This window comes from Penicillium cosmopolitanum (assembly GCF_028827165.1).
Source record: "Penicillium cosmopolitanum strain IBT 29677 chromosome Unknown utg000005l:1.0-4006212.0:1.0-4009387.0, whole genome shotgun sequence".
Taxonomy (NCBI): domain Eukaryota; kingdom Fungi; phylum Ascomycota; class Eurotiomycetes; order Eurotiales; family Aspergillaceae; genus Penicillium; species Penicillium cosmopolitanum.
Window position 1 is genome coordinate 3,737,319 of NW_026622675.1, and position 15,998 is coordinate 3,753,316.

General features: G+C 50.7%; 7 protein-coding genes across 7 annotated transcripts; 5 read left to right on the forward strand and 2 right to left on the reverse strand.

Moving 5' to 3' along the window:
• Window positions 1–424: 424 nt before the first annotated feature.
• N7509_004412 (uncharacterized protein) lies at window positions 425–1,009 on the forward strand (the record flags this gene model as incomplete). Its single annotated transcript, XM_056629049.1, has 1 exon — window positions 425–1,009. One exon carries the CDS (start codon window positions 425–427, stop codon window positions 1,007–1,009), a length of 585 nt encoding a protein of 194 aa, XP_056491783.1.
• A 269-nt stretch (window positions 1,010–1,278) lies between these two features.
• On the reverse strand, window positions 1,279–1,914 carry N7509_004413 (YbhB/YbcL family Raf kinase inhibitor-like protein; the record flags this gene model as incomplete). Its single annotated transcript, XM_056629050.1, has 1 exon — window positions 1,279–1,914. One exon carries the CDS (start codon window positions 1,912–1,914, stop codon window positions 1,279–1,281), a length of 636 nt encoding a protein of 211 aa, XP_056491784.1.
• Window positions 1,915–2,784: 870 nt separating this feature from the next.
• On the forward strand, window positions 2,785–4,934 carry N7509_004414 (uncharacterized protein; the record flags this gene model as incomplete). Its single annotated transcript, XM_056629051.1, has 4 exons — window positions 2,785–2,962; window positions 3,140–3,379; window positions 3,477–3,800; window positions 3,844–4,934. The coding sequence occupies 4 exons, from the start codon at window positions 2,785–2,787 to the stop codon at window positions 4,932–4,934; spliced, it is 1,833 nt and encodes a 610-aa protein (XP_056491785.1).
• A 749-nt stretch (window positions 4,935–5,683) lies between these two features.
• Window positions 5,684–6,476, forward strand: N7509_004415 (uncharacterized protein; the record flags this gene model as incomplete). The annotated part of the gene is made up of 2 exons (XM_056629052.1): window positions 5,684–6,001; window positions 6,090–6,476. Coding segments are annotated over 2 exons (705 nt in total), but the record flags the coding sequence as incomplete, so codon positions are not given.
• Window positions 6,477–8,687: 2,211 nt separating this feature from the next.
• N7509_004416 (uncharacterized protein) lies at window positions 8,688–10,413 on the forward strand (the record flags this gene model as incomplete). Its single annotated transcript, XM_056629053.1, has 2 exons — window positions 8,688–9,045; window positions 9,101–10,413. 2 exons carry the CDS (start codon window positions 8,688–8,690, stop codon window positions 10,411–10,413), a joined length of 1,671 nt encoding a protein of 556 aa, XP_056491787.1.
• Window positions 10,414–11,176: 763 nt separating this feature from the next.
• On the forward strand, window positions 11,177–11,962 carry N7509_004417 (ankyrin repeat domain-containing protein; the record flags this gene model as incomplete). The annotated part of the gene is made up of 1 exon (XM_056629054.1): window positions 11,177–11,962. The coding sequence occupies one exon, from the start codon at window positions 11,177–11,179 to the stop codon at window positions 11,960–11,962; it is 786 nt and encodes a 261-aa protein (XP_056491788.1).
• A 948-nt stretch (window positions 11,963–12,910) lies between these two features.
• N7509_004418 (putative integral membrane protein) lies at window positions 12,911–14,339 on the reverse strand (the record flags this gene model as incomplete). Its single annotated transcript, XM_056629055.1, has 5 exons — window positions 12,911–13,287; window positions 13,369–13,433; window positions 13,486–13,871; window positions 13,927–14,037; window positions 14,139–14,339. The coding sequence occupies 5 exons, from the start codon at window positions 14,337–14,339 to the stop codon at window positions 12,911–12,913; spliced, it is 1,140 nt and encodes a 379-aa protein (XP_056491789.1).
• Window positions 14,340–15,998: the final 1,659 nt, after the last annotated feature.

The following is a 15,998-nucleotide window of genomic DNA, read 5'->3' on the forward strand; positions in this document are numbered from 1 at the left end:
AACCTTCTAGTAGATGGTCTCACGGGGAATGAACACATTTGCTGTGTATCTCGAGAGATACCTCGGCTCAACCGTGAAGACCGTGATTGTGAATCCGGGCTTGGTGTAGCCGCAGTAGTCCATCTCGAGCTTTGAGCGACTGCTTTCATTCGAAAAGTCGATCGTTTCTCCAGGCTCAAGACCACGGGTTTGAATTTGACAATCCAAGCCAATATTCTATGAGCTGGCCGACCTGGGCTTACTCTTCTCAGTACCTGCTGGTAATTTTCGACTGTCGCGTAGCAGCACTTACTCTCCCTGCACAGTCCACTCTTTTTGCGATCGCAGACTTGAGAGCTCGACGTGTTTCCGTCAAGAGGCAACCTACCTAGACCGAGTAGTCACAATCTATTCGAGCGACCATTACCTTTCAAACATCTTGACAATGGACATCCCCTGCAAATGCTCGTTGGAGGCCTTGAAGGTAATGGGAGATCTGCAAAACATCCAAGCAGTGGTCGACGTGGAAACCATTTTGAATTTGACACACCGGGTCTGGCTACAAGGCAATACTATGATCCAATGTGAGAATTGTATCAAGATGGCGCAATCATCCATCGTTACCCTGCCCGCTCTTTCAGATGGGTGCCTACCACTTCTCGAGGCATTATGTGCGGCGTACGACATCTCGACTCAGCCCGGGTTCTTCGACTCGGCCATGCTAGCTTTTGAGCAGCCAGCTTCGCCAATTATCTGCATCCGTAATCAGGTTTTCTTGGGTCGGACTCAGCTGGATGATTATGAGGCTCGGCTGTTGGTTCGCACATTACTAGCGCGCGATTTGATTCGTTTTGTGGAGTTGATGGAGGCTCTGAAGGAGGCTTTGACTGTTCTTTTGGATGGTAATCATGTTCATCGGAATGCGATGGCCACTTTTAGAGCCTGTGAGTCGTCGGTTGAGTCTACTATCAGTCGACTAGCTGTCCTTATGCAAGTTGTGGAGGGGGACTGCGATGCCGGGATGTCTTGAGGCTGTCTTGATATTTGTTGAAAGGATCCATGTGGTGGCGTATGCGGTTGGAAGGATTTTTGGGATCGTGAAAGCATCATGATGTCAAAATTGTAGGTATGGATGGATACTCTTTGTATATTAAGTAGTTCAGCACACGTTGCATGACATAGTTCACCAGAGCATGATGGTAAAGAAAAGCAACTCCCCTCGATGTGAAATGCTTGTGTCCACCAGTCCGTAATCCGATGCTTGAGTATATCATCTTCATCACGCGAGATGTCGCCGCCTTATGCTCCCCAAACCCGCTCATAGACACCCACCCATTGGCCCCAACCGATGACCTTGCCGACCATGGCGTCCTTGATATCATTCTTGCTGACCTTTTCGGGATTGTCAAATTCGAGAGAAGCGTCGAGAGCGACAATAGTGAAAGTGTAGCGATGGGGACCATGACCAAAGGGAGGAGCAGGTCCACCATAAGATGTGCCCAGGGGATTTGGCACGAAGCGCCAGCCGGCATCGGTCCGGCGGTGCTTTGCGTTCTCCGGACTGACTTCCACGCTGGCCGGAACCGCAGTGGTTGCGGAGGGAGGAATGGCCCAAAACAGGCCGTGATGTATGACAAGGAAAGGAATCGGGATATCGATGTCTTCGCAGATCAAGACGTATTCTTTGACTGGCGAGGTACCTTCAGGGATTGACCAGCGCAGCTCTGGATGACAGCCAACACCATCATCTGCATATCCGGAATGCTTGAGTAGCATTGTAGAGCCTGAGGGACCACATTCGGGTGCTTCGAGGGTCATATTAGGCTCAGGGATATTTTGGAAGGCAGGGTGGCGGATGATTTGTCGCGATTCGTGATCCCGGAAAGGGTAGAGCAACCGGCCAAGGCCATATTGCAGGTAGTGGAGGATTGGCATTGCCGCGCAATTTTTGTTGTTCAGCTCGAATCAATTGTCGTACACGCGGAATTATTCCTGGTGCAAAAGGGTTCGTGTAGCAGCCCGGGTGTTTTGCATTGGAGAAAAGGAAAAGTTGAGACTCAAGCATTGAAGGTGTAGAATATACAGTGTCCCGGAACCGGTCCGGAACCGGCATACTCTGGTGGACACAAGGTTGAGATCCCGCTGCAAGACTGAGATGAAAAAAAAAATGAAAAGATATTCACATTCTGAATAAAGATACATATAATTGCTGTAATCATATATCGTGATCGCAAAAGTTAAATATAAACCTGGAGGATGAAAAAAAGAAATGGTAGCGAAGGGATTCGAACCCTTGCACCTCTCGATACACGAATACTCCGGCCCTGAGGGACGGAAGCTTATAGCTTGAGTCGTGCGCCTTAGACCACTCGGCCACGCTACCAGAAAGACGATTATGTAACTGATCCGAGGTGCTATATGGTAAGAACCATGGTAGTAGTGTATAACTAAACACCATATGGTATAACGTAATTACTACTGTTGTACTACTAGTAACTAGGGTACTTTTATACTTCAAGTTCTATACTTCTGCCAGCTATCTTCCTCTACGGCTAATGTGAAGCGCTGGTTCCTACAATTAGAACAAGTGCTAGATCCATACATTTCATGTCCATATCCTCATGCACATAAACACCCTGTATATCATCCCATTACGATCTGCACAATGACCGCATGGCCCCGCCTGCCGTGTTTCCGCCCGCATCCGGCTTTGGAATCCTCAATCCCCTCACGCTTCTCCAACTGCTTCCTTGACTCTTTTTCCTTTTTCCTTCTTTCACGTTGCCCTTGTGCCTGAACCTCTCCATGATCTGGTCCATACTCGCCGCGCTCAAGACCGATCCCACCGAGGAGGCCCGGGCCCAGGTTCAACAACGAACTCCCCGCTATGCCGGCGAGGATACCACCCCGACCACCCGCCGGGAGATCCTCGGTTGGTACGCCTATGGTATCGCTGCTGAAGTCTTTGCTGTTTCAGGCGTTGGTATGAACTTAATTCCTGATTTACTTTCCCTTCCTACTATGTTTTGTTATACTACCTTGTAGTATATCAACCATACTATACCGCCATACTATCGCGCTAGTTACTAGTATAGCATACTAGTACCATTCTCTGCTGTGACCATGCGGCAATAGCTAATTTGTAATCAATTATCTTCAGGATCCTTCCTCCCTTTAATGCTGGAACAGCTCGCTCGCGAACATGGGTCTTTACAAGATACCCACCGACCGTGTTGGGGTGATGCTGCACCCGACGAGAACGCTCGGAATGGCGAACAATGTGTCGTCGGATTGATGGGCCTGCAAATCAATACCGCCAGCTTTGCGATGTATACATTCTCGCTAGCAGTGCTGATCCAGGCTCTGACATTGATTTCATTTAGCGCATTGGCTGATTATGGTAGGTCGTCCATTTGTTTACTTACTTACTTACCTCCTCCGAGTCCATTCCGCATCGCGCAAACGCCAACTTGAACTAACACCTCCAATGCTTTTAGAGAACAATCGCAAATCGCTACTCCTAGCCTTTGGTTTCCTCGGCTCCGTGACCAGCATGCTCTTCGTCCTCATCTGGCCCTCGATATATATCCTCGGCGCCATACTAGTCGTGATCGGGGTAACATGTCTCGGATCCTCATTCGTGGTACTAAATTCCTTCCTCCCCGTCCTCGTCGCGAACGATCCCTCCGTGCAAAACCCCGAGCATCGCACCAGCGAAGAACTGTCGAGTTTCAATCGGCGCGAGGACGACTTTGACTGGAATGAATGGAGTGATCAGGAAAGCGTGGACGGTGTACACCACCACCGAAGCAGAAGTGGAAGTGGAAGCAGCAATAATTTGAACGAATCATATTCCCCCCGAAGCCGGACTGAAAGAAGACGAAAAGCCCAAATCAGCATCGCCAGAACTCCAATTATCAACCCAGATCTCATCCAAGGGCGTCGGACTGGGCTACCTAGCCGCCATCATCGTGCAAATCCTCAGCATCGTCATCCTCATCACCGTATCACAGACCTCTCTCGCAAAAGCATCGGGAACATGGCCAATGCGGTTTGTCCTGCTTCTCGTTGGTATATGGTGGTGTGCATTCACCTACTTGACCAGTCGTCTTCTCCGACCTCGACCCGGTCCTCCCCTCGATAATATCAGCTCGTCCGGACCTGGCGCTGGCGGCTCGGCGAAGTGGCGTGTCTGGCTGCGTCTAGTGGGATTTTCCTGGAAATCGTTATGGCGAACCGTGAAGATTGCGGTGCAATTGCGAGAAGTGATGATATTCCTCGTTGCGTGGTTTATGCTTTCGGACGCGTTGGCAACGGTCTCTGGGACGGCAATTTTATTCGCGCGCACGGAGTTGAAAATGAGCACAACCGGGATCGGACTCTTATCCATCACGGTGATAGTGTCTGGAATGGGAGGCGCGTTCTTGTGGCCGAAGGTTTCGGCGCGATTCGGTCTCAAGTCAAATCAGACGATTATGGTGTGCATTGCGCTGTTCGAACTCATCCCGTTATATGGCATGCTGGGGTATATCCCATTTGTGAAGAGGTGGGGTGTTATCGGGTTACAGCAGCCGTGGGAGGTATTCCCATTGGGAATTGTGCATGGTGTTGTTGGTGGTGGACTCGCGTCTTATTGCCGGTCTTTCTTTGGACTGTTGATTCCTCCCGGTAGTGAGGCGGCGTTTTATGCGCTTTATGCGGCGACGGATAAAGGGAGTTCGTTTATTGGGCCGGCGATTGTGGGTGTGCTTGTTGATGCGACTGGACAGGTTCGATCGGGGTTCTTTGTGATTGCGATATTGATTGTGTTGCCATTGCCATTGGTGTGGATTGTCAATGCGGAGAAAGGCCGGCGTGATGGGTTGGCGATGGCGGAGAAGTTGGGCAAATCCAAGTTTGCTGAGGATGAAAATGGGCAGGACGAGGCAGAGGGTTTACTGAGGGGAAACAATTAGGGGAAACCCAGCCTGGAGGGTATAGATTAGAATGGTAGATTTATGACTATATTATACACGCCACAGTGAATATGATGATTGATGATCAAATCAGCGACTTGGTGGGCTTCCTAGAATACTCGTAGCACCATGAGATGAGGCTGATGCCAGCGCATTGACGCGGAACACTCCGGCCCCCAAACTCTGACGTCGCATTGGGGCAAGTGGTCACGCTCGGGGTTATGCCGGCATTTATGCAAATGAGGAGAGGAGAAGACCTTGCCCGTGCTGTCTGACTGGACTCCGTAATTGGGGTCGAATACGAGGTGCAAGACAGGCAGTGCGGGCAGTGCATACACTCGAGTAAGCAGTCAGCCTTGCTCTCGCTGCTCGCCCTCTCAGGAATGAGAGAATGGCCCAAGTGGAGCGTCATGATCGGCAGGGTCATTGAGGCTGTTCGGTTTCTCGGGTCCAATTGCCCATCTCATTGGCACAGAGGAAGTCCAAAGGGCGATGACAATGGGGGCTGCTCCCAAACTGCCCCCAAAAACCCGACAATCCTTGCTGGAACCAGTCATTTCGACGCATTCAAGTCCAAGTTGTAAAACGGCAGCCTTATCCGCAGATTGTTGTGTGTAGAGTGGATATAATCATGGCGGATCCCCGGAACTCCGGCGCCTCGCCCAGCTTTTTTTATTAAAACACATTCTGCTTGGCCTCGACTGGACTGGACGGGCTTGTCTTGTCTTTTCTTTTCTTTGCCTTCGAAGCTTGTACCTTGTACCTCCCAGGTACTCGCCATGCTTCGCACTTCATTTGTCGCACTTTGTTTGTTTGCCGGAGTCCACGCGCAGCCGGTCCAACCGGTCCAACCGGTCCAACCGCGCGCCGCTTCAAGTTCTCTTGTTCCCGTCGACAACTGCTCCGCACTGCCAAATTACAACAACGCGACCAACATTGCCGGTCCCTGGAAGATTCGCGTGGATGGGTGCAGTAATGGGAGTTCACAGGGTTGTCACGTGGAGGGATTCGCTGCGGGTTGCGACGTGACGCGGTCGGCCGATGAGAAGGGGATTGAAAAGGGTGCCGTGAGTGTTTCTGTTCCTTGCAGCAAGGAGTACCAACCTGCCCCTCAGCTCACCTCAGCTCAATCATGCTAACTTCACCCCTCCGCAGATCACCATTGTCGACGCCAATGACGCGAATACACTCCTCCGCTGCAACGCCGTACTCGACACCTTCGAAGCATACGTCCCCTCCGGAGCGGGCGCACCGGATTGGCATGCCATTGGAATCGCCCAGGATACTGATACTGCGCAGATGGAATGGGGGTTCCGAGAACACGCCAAGCCCGTCCAGGCTTACCGACAGTATGTGGACGGCACACCGACTGGCGGAATCCTCTTGGGCTCAGAGGGCCGGACGACCTGGGCGGTACTCGATTCCGGGTCTGGATTGAGCAATGTCAACCATCAACCATTCTGGTTTCTGCGATTATTGAATTCCGAGACGGAGAAGTGGGCTGATGAGATGGAGACGCGGATTCGAATTGATGGGAGTTAATTGGCCTGTGAGGGCGGTCGTTGCATTCAGCATTGCCATAAGGCCGGAGTTTTTGTCACGCATTTTATATTTGCTCGGAGGCACGGATACCCATTTGCATATAAAAGTATAAGTATACCCATAGGTAATAATGAGACGAAGTTGAACTTGAAGCAGATAGTAGTACTAGTATCATTCCCATCTCTTAGTCAGTGCCTTCCAGTCGGAATGTACTCCTGCTATTCCCGCTCCTAACGTCATCAAAACAACAACAACAACAACAACACCACAGGGCTTAAGGTGGCAGGAAGGATGGAAACAACCCAGAAGACTCGGAATAGGTCATGATGTATATCTACTAGGTATACCTCCTCCTCTTCTCCTCTCTCCAAACCCCCATCTCTGCTCCATCCTACCTCCGAGTATGTGTGGGAATTCGAACTTCCGTCCCACATACTACCTAGGTAGGTAGAAGGACTCTACAACGATGCCGAAACTGTCGGATGACTCTGTCGGATATTGAAACAATCATACTCTGTGCGGGTTTCATCAAAATTATTATTCAAACACACCCTGCGCAAAGAATGATATGAAGGTCTTCCTTCTGTGACGAGAATCGCCGGTTTTTTACTCCCAGCATCGCGAAATTGGAGGATGGCGAGATAAAGCCGCAGGGTATAAGGTCCCGTGGAACCAGCCACGAAACCCTGGGATGGTATTGTGGTGGAATGACTCCGCCGAGTTTGGATCATGGTGCTGTACACCATACTGAAATGGGATCAGATCGTCAGTCCCTAACGTGGCTTAGGACAGAACTTTGTCAATTCCTAATGTGTCTGATCCTACAAGGTCCCTCCGGGGTCTGGATTGGAGATATTCGTCAAAGACAAGGCCTGGTTGGGGATTTCATGCAAAAGAATGATATCAAAATGCAGATCAGCCACGATTGTGATGCAATGCATACTCCCCTTAACGACTTGAACTCCTGCTTGTGAAGATAATGCCAGGGTAGGATCACAAAATCATCGCAGCTCTAGCCGGAAGGCAGCCGACAAAAGTTGACAAACAGCTGATTGCGGCGAACGTCGATGATGAGCGTATTTCGCTGTTGTCTCCGCTCATGGAACATGGAACATGGGTCAAAGAACCCGAAAATTTTAGACTTGGAGTGCTTGATGACAATTCAATATGGATTCAGGGACAAGACGCCCGAGGGCGCGATGGACACGAGATCGACTAGAGTGCTTAGTCTCATTCTTATTCTTTTGCAATTCTATCATTATCAATGACCTATCGCCCTGAGGGGCTGAAACATACGAGTATTCCCAATCCTCTATAACCTCGTAGTAAGGCAAAAGGGAAAGCCTTCGGCAAATACCTACTAGTTGACCTCAGGCTATCTCTACTCGACGATCTTCCCCAAATCGCCAGGGGCACTAACTGCCAACCTACATACAATTTCGATCATCTAATCTCGCCACGCATGGGCGATGGGATTTATTGATCTTTTAATATTTATATTAATCTGATCATCTGATCCCCATTTTACCCGGCTCACTGCTTCCACTCCCCGATCAGTCAAGGAATGACTGCATGTCCGGCCCGAGGTGCCAGATTCAACCGACTCGGTTGATTAAATATGGTTTGACTGCATGCTTCTCCCCTCGGAGAGAATTGGGTGGTGGCCGATTCCGCGGCCAATCCTCCGTACCTTGATGGGCTTAGGCTCTCGCTTCCTTTTGACGGCGTCGCCTCCCGCCCCCCTGGAGTCCAATCACGATGTTGCATCTCAATTCCCCAGAATCCAAAGAAGGGTTAATCACGGTCGCGGGGAAGCGCTTGACCAAAACCATCCTAGCACCAGCTATCCCGCTATCATTTCGATCTGTGATAGGTGCGAAATTGAGGGTTTACTGAGGGTCTCGGATGCTCGTCCTCAACCTTCACATTCCGGAGCTGGTCTAGCCACGATCGTCGCCGTCCTTCTACTGGTTACACGCCATACTCCCCCGGCGCCATCCCTGGCTCAATTAGCCTGAATGCAGTCATTGTCGACTGATTGCCCGTTATACTAATATTTCTCCACCCGATCTTTACATCCCGGTATGGCATGTGGATCGCCGTGGCTAGACATGCCCGGATCGACCCATGCATATATAGCGCCGGTCCTGGTCGCACGTTTGCCCAGCTACGCGTCACGGTTCTAGGTTATGCGACACAACACCTTGCGACATGTCGAACACTCCCCAGACCCAGACGGAGATCGCTCTTGAGAAGTCGGCGGCCAATCATGTCGAGGATACACTAGGCCACGGTGCCATCGTTGAGGCAAAGCATGCCACCGACGAGGAACATTCGCAGACGCTTTGGCAGGCCCTGCGGGAGAATCGCAAGGCTGTACTCTGGTCGGTCGCGATCTCCATGTCCATTGTGATGGAGGGATACGATACTATTTTGATGGGTAACTTCTTCGCCTACCCAAGGTTTCAAGAGAAGTATGGTCAATATTATGGCGAGAAGATCGGCTGGCAGGTCTCGGCGCCCTGGCAAACAGGTTTGAATATGGCTAGTACTGTTGGTTGTATCTTCGGTGAGCTCCAAACTGCATCTCCCCTTTTCATCGGCTTATGCTAACCTACCTTCAGGCGGTATCTTAAACGGATGGGCGGCATCGAAGTACGGTTATCGAATTGTCATGGTTGTCGCTCTCTCTTTCTTGACTGCATTCATCTTCATCACCGTTTTTGCCAACTCGGCCGCCGTTCTTCTTGTCGGTCAGATTCTCTGTGGTTTTTCTTTGGGTGTCTTTGCGACAATCGGACCTGCTTATGCCTCCGAGGTGTGCCCAACCAACTTGCGTGGTTACCTCACCATCTATGTCAACATGTGCTGGGCCATCGGCCAGCTTATTGCCAGTGGTGTACTTTATGGACTCGTCGACCGTCCAGATCAATGGTCCTATCGCATTCCTTTTGCCCTGCAGTGGATCTGGCCTGTACCTCTGATAGCAGTGTGCTGGTTGGCACCGGAGTCCCCCTGGTATTTGGTTCGCCATGACCGGTTTGAAGACGCAAAGCGCAGCATTCGTCGCCTTGGCGGAGACAAGACTGAGGATCAGATCAATGGACAATTGGCAATGATGGTCCACACTATCAAAATCGAAGCAGAGATCGAGGCCGGTACCACGTATATGGATTGCTTCAAGGGAGTCGACCGTCGCCGCACCGAGATTTGCTGCCTTACCTTCATGGGTCAAATTCTGTCTGGTAGTACCTTCGCCTACTCGCCGACCTACTTCTTTACTCAAGCTGGCATGGATACCAGCAAGGCCTTTGAACTGGGAGTTGGATGTACTGGAGTGGCCTTTGTCGGTACTGCATTGTCATGGTGGTTGATCACCTACTTCGGAAGACGCACACTGTATGTCTGGGGTCAAGCAATCCTCTGCATGTTGCTCTTCCTTATTGGTATTCTGAACGCCGCCACAACATCCCAATCCGCCATGTGGGCCCAGGCCTCATTCTGCTTCCTTTGGCTTTTCACATACTCCCTCACCGTTGGCCCAATTGCCTACTCGATTATTTCAGAAACCTCCTCGGTCCGACTCCGTCCTCTCACCGTTTGCCTGGCGCGTACGGCCTACCAAATCACAAACGTCGTGTCCCAGGTCCTCGAACCATATTTCATGAATCCGACTGCGTGGAATGCCTCCGGTAAGACTGGTTTCTTCTGGGGCGGCACCGCTCTCATCGCTTTTACATGGTCATACTTCCGTCTACCAGAGCCTAAGGGGCGTACCTATGCCGAGCTTGATATTCTGTTTGCTACCAGAGTGTCTGCGAGGAAGTTTGCTTCGACGCATGTTGATGCTTATGCGGTTGGCGTTTCGCCTTCGCAGGAGGGTCTTGTGAATAAGGAGCAGAAGTCTGAGGTTACTCAGCAGACTGAGTACTCGTAATGGTTCACGTGTTATATATCAAATTAATGAGATGATATCCGTCCATAGATGGATGGTGTTTACTACCTGCTACTATGGTACTCCGTACTCCCTTGAACGTAAGATGGCCTCGAATTGAGGCTCTAGCAAAGCGAAATTGATCCCTAAACTAAATACCCACTACCAGCAGATCAATTCAAGGCAAGGCAAGATCGCCGGTTTACCTGAAAAGTCGGGTCCTGACTTTACTACTAGTGCATCTGGGGATAGCGAATGTACGATAATAAAAGTAGACATTCACCACCCCTCATCCGTAGTATGCACATCATTTAATGGTATCGAGACCGATCGGATATCCAGGAGCCGTTCCAAGAAGGGTATAATGGATACAATGCAGAAAAAGGAACTAGTCCTCTCCTCAATCATTCGTTCAATCCATTGAATCTCACTGTCCTGGGGCATCCATATGTAATCGATATGCGGGATACCGTTTTCGATGCTTGGTTCGTTAGATTCGATCTCTGCGGTTGATCTTGATATTCGAGGCAATTATTCGCTCCCTGCGATCCATATATTCTTTATTAGCTGGCTGGATACCTAGTAAGCTAGCTGCTAGGGTCTGCTAGTACAGGTGAGTCGTGACCCAGTCATGTTGACATCACGTGTTTTTCTCTATATTTGAATACGACCTCATTGAACCAACCATCTCTATCTATCGTTTAATCCAGATGACCGGCAACCTGCTACATTCACAATTGCTACATTCACAATTGCTACGTTCACAATGGAGCCTAACGCCTTCCACAGAGAGTTTCGCCATGCGTGCTTCGTTGGCGACATGCCAAAAATCCATGAAGCAATCGCCACGGGCTTAACCGTTGAAGACCTTGACGTCGGACTTCAACATGCAACACTATCGTCACACGCTGATGCGGTGGCTACTCTTTTTGACGCCGGTGCTCGTGTCTCAGTAAGGACAACAGACTCCCTCCACGGAGAAGACCTCTACCAAGACCCTTGGATTGTCCGCCTTTTCCTAGACAACGGCTTGGACCCCAACGCGAGGACTTCTAGCGGCCAACCGATACTCCATTTGCATTCTAATCCTTCGGCTGCTGCTGTATTGCTTTCCGCCGGCGCGGACCCTAACCTCTGCGGACCCAGAGGAGTCCCTCCCCTCGGCACAGCTATTGTGAGCACTAAGGAACCAGATACCTCTATACTCGAGCTATATTTCGAATACGGCGCAAAATTGGAATCAAATCTGCTCTTATACTCTGTCCGTCCGCGTGTACAGCAGCGCAAACTGATGACCCGCTTTCTGCTTGACAGGGGCGCAGACCCGAATGTGACTTCCGACGATTGGGGCACACCTCTACACCTCGCTGCGAGGCTCGGCGACGTGGAACTCGCGAAGATGCTGCTGGAGGCTGGCGCGGATCCGACTGTCCTGTCTGTTGGTAGGAAGATCGGCAAAAATGAAAAGACACCGGCGCAGATGGCTGAGTACGTGACGGAACCCGAGAAGCGCGAGGCGATGCTCAGTCTCTTCCAGGGTTACTCTCGCTAAGTGCTACTACTAGTCTGATACATTGTAGCATTTCCGGTGGTATGGAGGAAGTATAGCCCATGATCATCTCTGCACTATATTTGCAGGCGCTCCCTGTCCCTTAGGTTCCCATGTCTAATCTATTCCCAATGTTCTATATACCGAACATCTGGGCACTAATTTATACTTCTGAATGGACTCGAAGTACTTCGCGACTACCCCAGACAGGGATACTACCCCGTACCCAGGCCTACGTATACATAGTATAGCGACCCTGGTGGCAACAATATGCAACAGTAATCTAAGAACGTACTTTATTACGTGCGGGGTAGTATATTCTAATTAATGTCTTAGTCTGATGAGATAATCGTATCGAAGACCCGAGCCGAGCCGTTCAACGGCGGAGCGAGGATAGATCTACTCTGATAGAGTGATCGTATGGATCATGACAACACTGCAAAGTGCAAAGTGGAGAAAAACTGCCGACAAGCTTGGACAAGCGTGAAACCGAGGCCAGACCCCCGGCGTCAGGAATCATCTCGCTTAGACTGGGAAAGGAATGGGTCTAGCCGGTTGACTTCGGAGCCTCAGACCCACTGCAAGTGACTATTCTGGGTGTACTCCGTAAAGAGGAGGCAGCTAGATTCAATCCTTGTGTTAACTAGTGAACCCCTGCAGTAAACGGTTTCAATGGGTGATTTCGTCGTGGGTTGGATTTGTTGACAAAGTACGAAATATGCGTGTATGCGGAGAATGGTCGGGGAATTGCTGGGAAGTACTCAGATGGGCCGAGGCGGTTGGCATGAAAATAGGAATTCGTCATTGGTATCTTAGTAGAATAATTATACATGATAGGTTGTGAATTATGGGGTATTAGAGTGTGTCGTGCAAGGATATTCAATTCATCCTCATGCCATATGCCATGTGCCAGCCTATGTCTGTGCATATGCATGTGCGTTGGAACGCTCGTCATGAATCGTTGCGCACAGACACCCGCACCGATCGCTCGACTTTCCATCCTTGGTTCGGATTGAGATCTTCCTCGCTACTGCTTGTCGGGTTCGGTCGCTGCGTCCCCATGATCGTCGTTGTCACGCCATGGTAGTCGTCGGCGTCGGTGCCGGTCCAAAGTTGGTTCGCGTCGTCGCCGGCGTGGCGAGATCGCGAGGATTTATTCTGCGCTAGGTGGCTCGATAAGGGGAATGAGCCCGGGCGGGGGCGACTGCGTGAGGCGGAGGAGCCGTCGCGGAGGAATCGGATGAGCGGGCGGAGAGTGGTGAGACAGCCGGCGGTGATGCCAAGACCGGCTTCGACGTTCGACCAGATGGAGATTTGGTAGGTGTTGTCTGAGTTAGGTTAGCAGATGTCCTGTCCTCGGCAGGCCCTTTTTTGCCTTTCTGTTTTATTTCGGAGACTGTGTTACTCACATAGAAATTCCTTGTCCTTGTAGTGGTGGACAAATGGAATGCGAATGATGACCGCGGCGGAAGCACTGGAAAAAGATTAGCGTGGGTCTAGGCGCAAGAGGCGAAGTGATGACGAACATGCAACCGATGCCTAAAATGCCGACGATGGCGGTCTTGGTGCGGGAATTCATGCGTAAATTCCAGATCAAGGCGACTGGAAGTAATCCGATCGTAAGGTCGGTGATAGCGGCTCCGATACTATACAGATACGCGATGCCGATGAGGACGTTCTTCTCGACGCAGTGTCCGGTCGGGGAGAGTTGGTGCCAAAAGTGCGTGACGGGACTGCATTGGAATATCGTGAAGAATAGGAAGATAACACCAACGACGGTGGCTAGCGAGATTGCGGCGTAAAGGATCCAAGCGTGAATTCGATCAACGGTGATTCGCAGGAGGGTGATGATGATTGAGATCTTGGCGAGAACACAGGTGATTACGTAGAAGATTTGGCCGAGCCACCAGCACTGCAAGACGTTAGAATCGATATTTGAACCACTTTGCAATGAAGTGAAAACGTACCAGCAGCGCGCGACTGAAGTGTTCGGGATAGGCTTCGAAATAGAGCAGCTTCCGGCCAATACCGTTCTTCGCTCCAACGATACCACAGACTGCGAAGGCCAAATTCATGGCCTACAGATAGATAGTGTGAGTTAAAGTTCTCATCGGATACCATATGACCAGTGCGCCGACGTAAAATATCGCGATCGCTGGTCGAAGGAAGAAAGACCTACCATCGCTAGCAACATAGTGGTATCATCCCACCCAAAGGCGCGGACAACCCGGGTTCGAACGAAGAGCCGTAGACCGACGCTGACGAGCGAGATAGCTAAGAAGACCGAGGTGACGATGAGAATGGCATTGCTTCGAGAATCGTCATTGACGGCAGCCAGAATGGCAGCCTGGGCGGCCTCCTTGCGACTTTCAGCATCCATGACGACGGTATGAAGCCATCCGCATGGAGAGCAAGGCGGAGGATAGAGCGATACTCGTAGAGGAGGAGGGGGGAAAGGGGGGGGAAAGCAACGGTGGAAGGGGTCCTCGTGGTTTTATTCTCCTAGTGATCTCCACGGGCAAATCTGGGAGGGAAAAAAAGGCTGGAGCTCCTGATTCTAGACAAACTTGGCCATGCACGCATCTTTCGGCTCGGGTGGGGTAGTATTGCCCCTTAGGGCCGAGTCTAAATCGCATCGATCGGCGAGGTCTCGAAAGAGGAGTCCATACCGCGGTAGTTTGAGAGGACGGGAGAGCCGAAGAGGCAGAGCAGCATTCCAGTGGTTGATGGGACTCTGTTCCGTACGGAAGTACTCGCAGTCTGTACTTCTCGTAGGTGGACAATTGAATTAACGGCATGATACTCGTACTCGTACAATAATTTTGCACAAATGCACGAGCACGAACGGTGAGGGTCAAGGAGTATGGAGTCCCGTATAAGTGATGTGCCGTGCGGGCGGACACTTTTTGCACAAAGAGCAGGAGAACTGGTGATCGCGACTAGTGGCGATGGGGTTTCAGACAGGAGCCGCATTCTCCTCCACCAACACAATGGGCTGTCCACATTTCCCTGCCGCCGTGCAGATGGCGTTCCAACCTAGGAGATTTCTCCGGTTGGGTGGAGGTCCCGCCCGAATCTGGTGAGAAGAACCAGGGATGAAAAGCGGAGAGATGCCGGATGGTGACAGATGCATGTTCCATGTTCCATTGCGAAGGGTGAAGGAGGGGAGAGTTTGCCAGGAGTAAATTGGAGAATTCACATGATAGTATACCATAAACCATAAACCATTGGAAGCCGAATGTTAATTTCAATGTCAATGCTAATGTGAATGTTAATGTCAATGCCTGGAGGAGGTCAAAGTACCAGAGTACCATCACCCAAAGGGGACTAGTGTCAGGGTTAACCCTAGCCCCGTGACTGGAGTATAATTGCACCTTCCCAATTGGGTTGGCATGCTGCATATACAGATGCATATTCATACTCATATCAATATCAATCTCATATTCTATTCTTATTCTATACGGAGTATTCTTTACGGAGTACTCCTACTCATCCTGCACATTCTCCCCATCCACCCCATCCCCACCCACCACTTTGCCGAGAATCGGATCTCCCTCCATCGCAAATCCATCGCAAATCCGTCCGTGCACATCAACTATTGGCACGCTATCTACGTGTATGTAGGAGGCTTGTTTCTGGGCGCGTGCGATATCCCCGCTCACGGAGATCCGATCGACGCCCAAAAATACAAAAATACTCCCTACCCTTTGGCAACTGCATGTGCAAATTTGAGGGGATTTGGAGATCTTCGGGGTCTTGCCAAACTGTTGGGAAACTTTATTCGGGTTGCATTCGGTATATTGGCAGCTGTATCCCGTGAGGAGCGGGGGAAGTTATTGAAACCCTGCATGAGATGATCATCATCATTGCAAGCCCACATGTTCATCCCGAAGTTTCTACGAGGCAAAGAGCTGGGTCGATGAGCCCACGGCTATTCTTCACCGGATCCATGGCTCTGAGGTGCCAGGCCGCCATCTTTCAAAGTTGCGGAGTCTGCGCTTAACTCTTCGCCGGTTCGATGCAGAGTATATTCCGTATC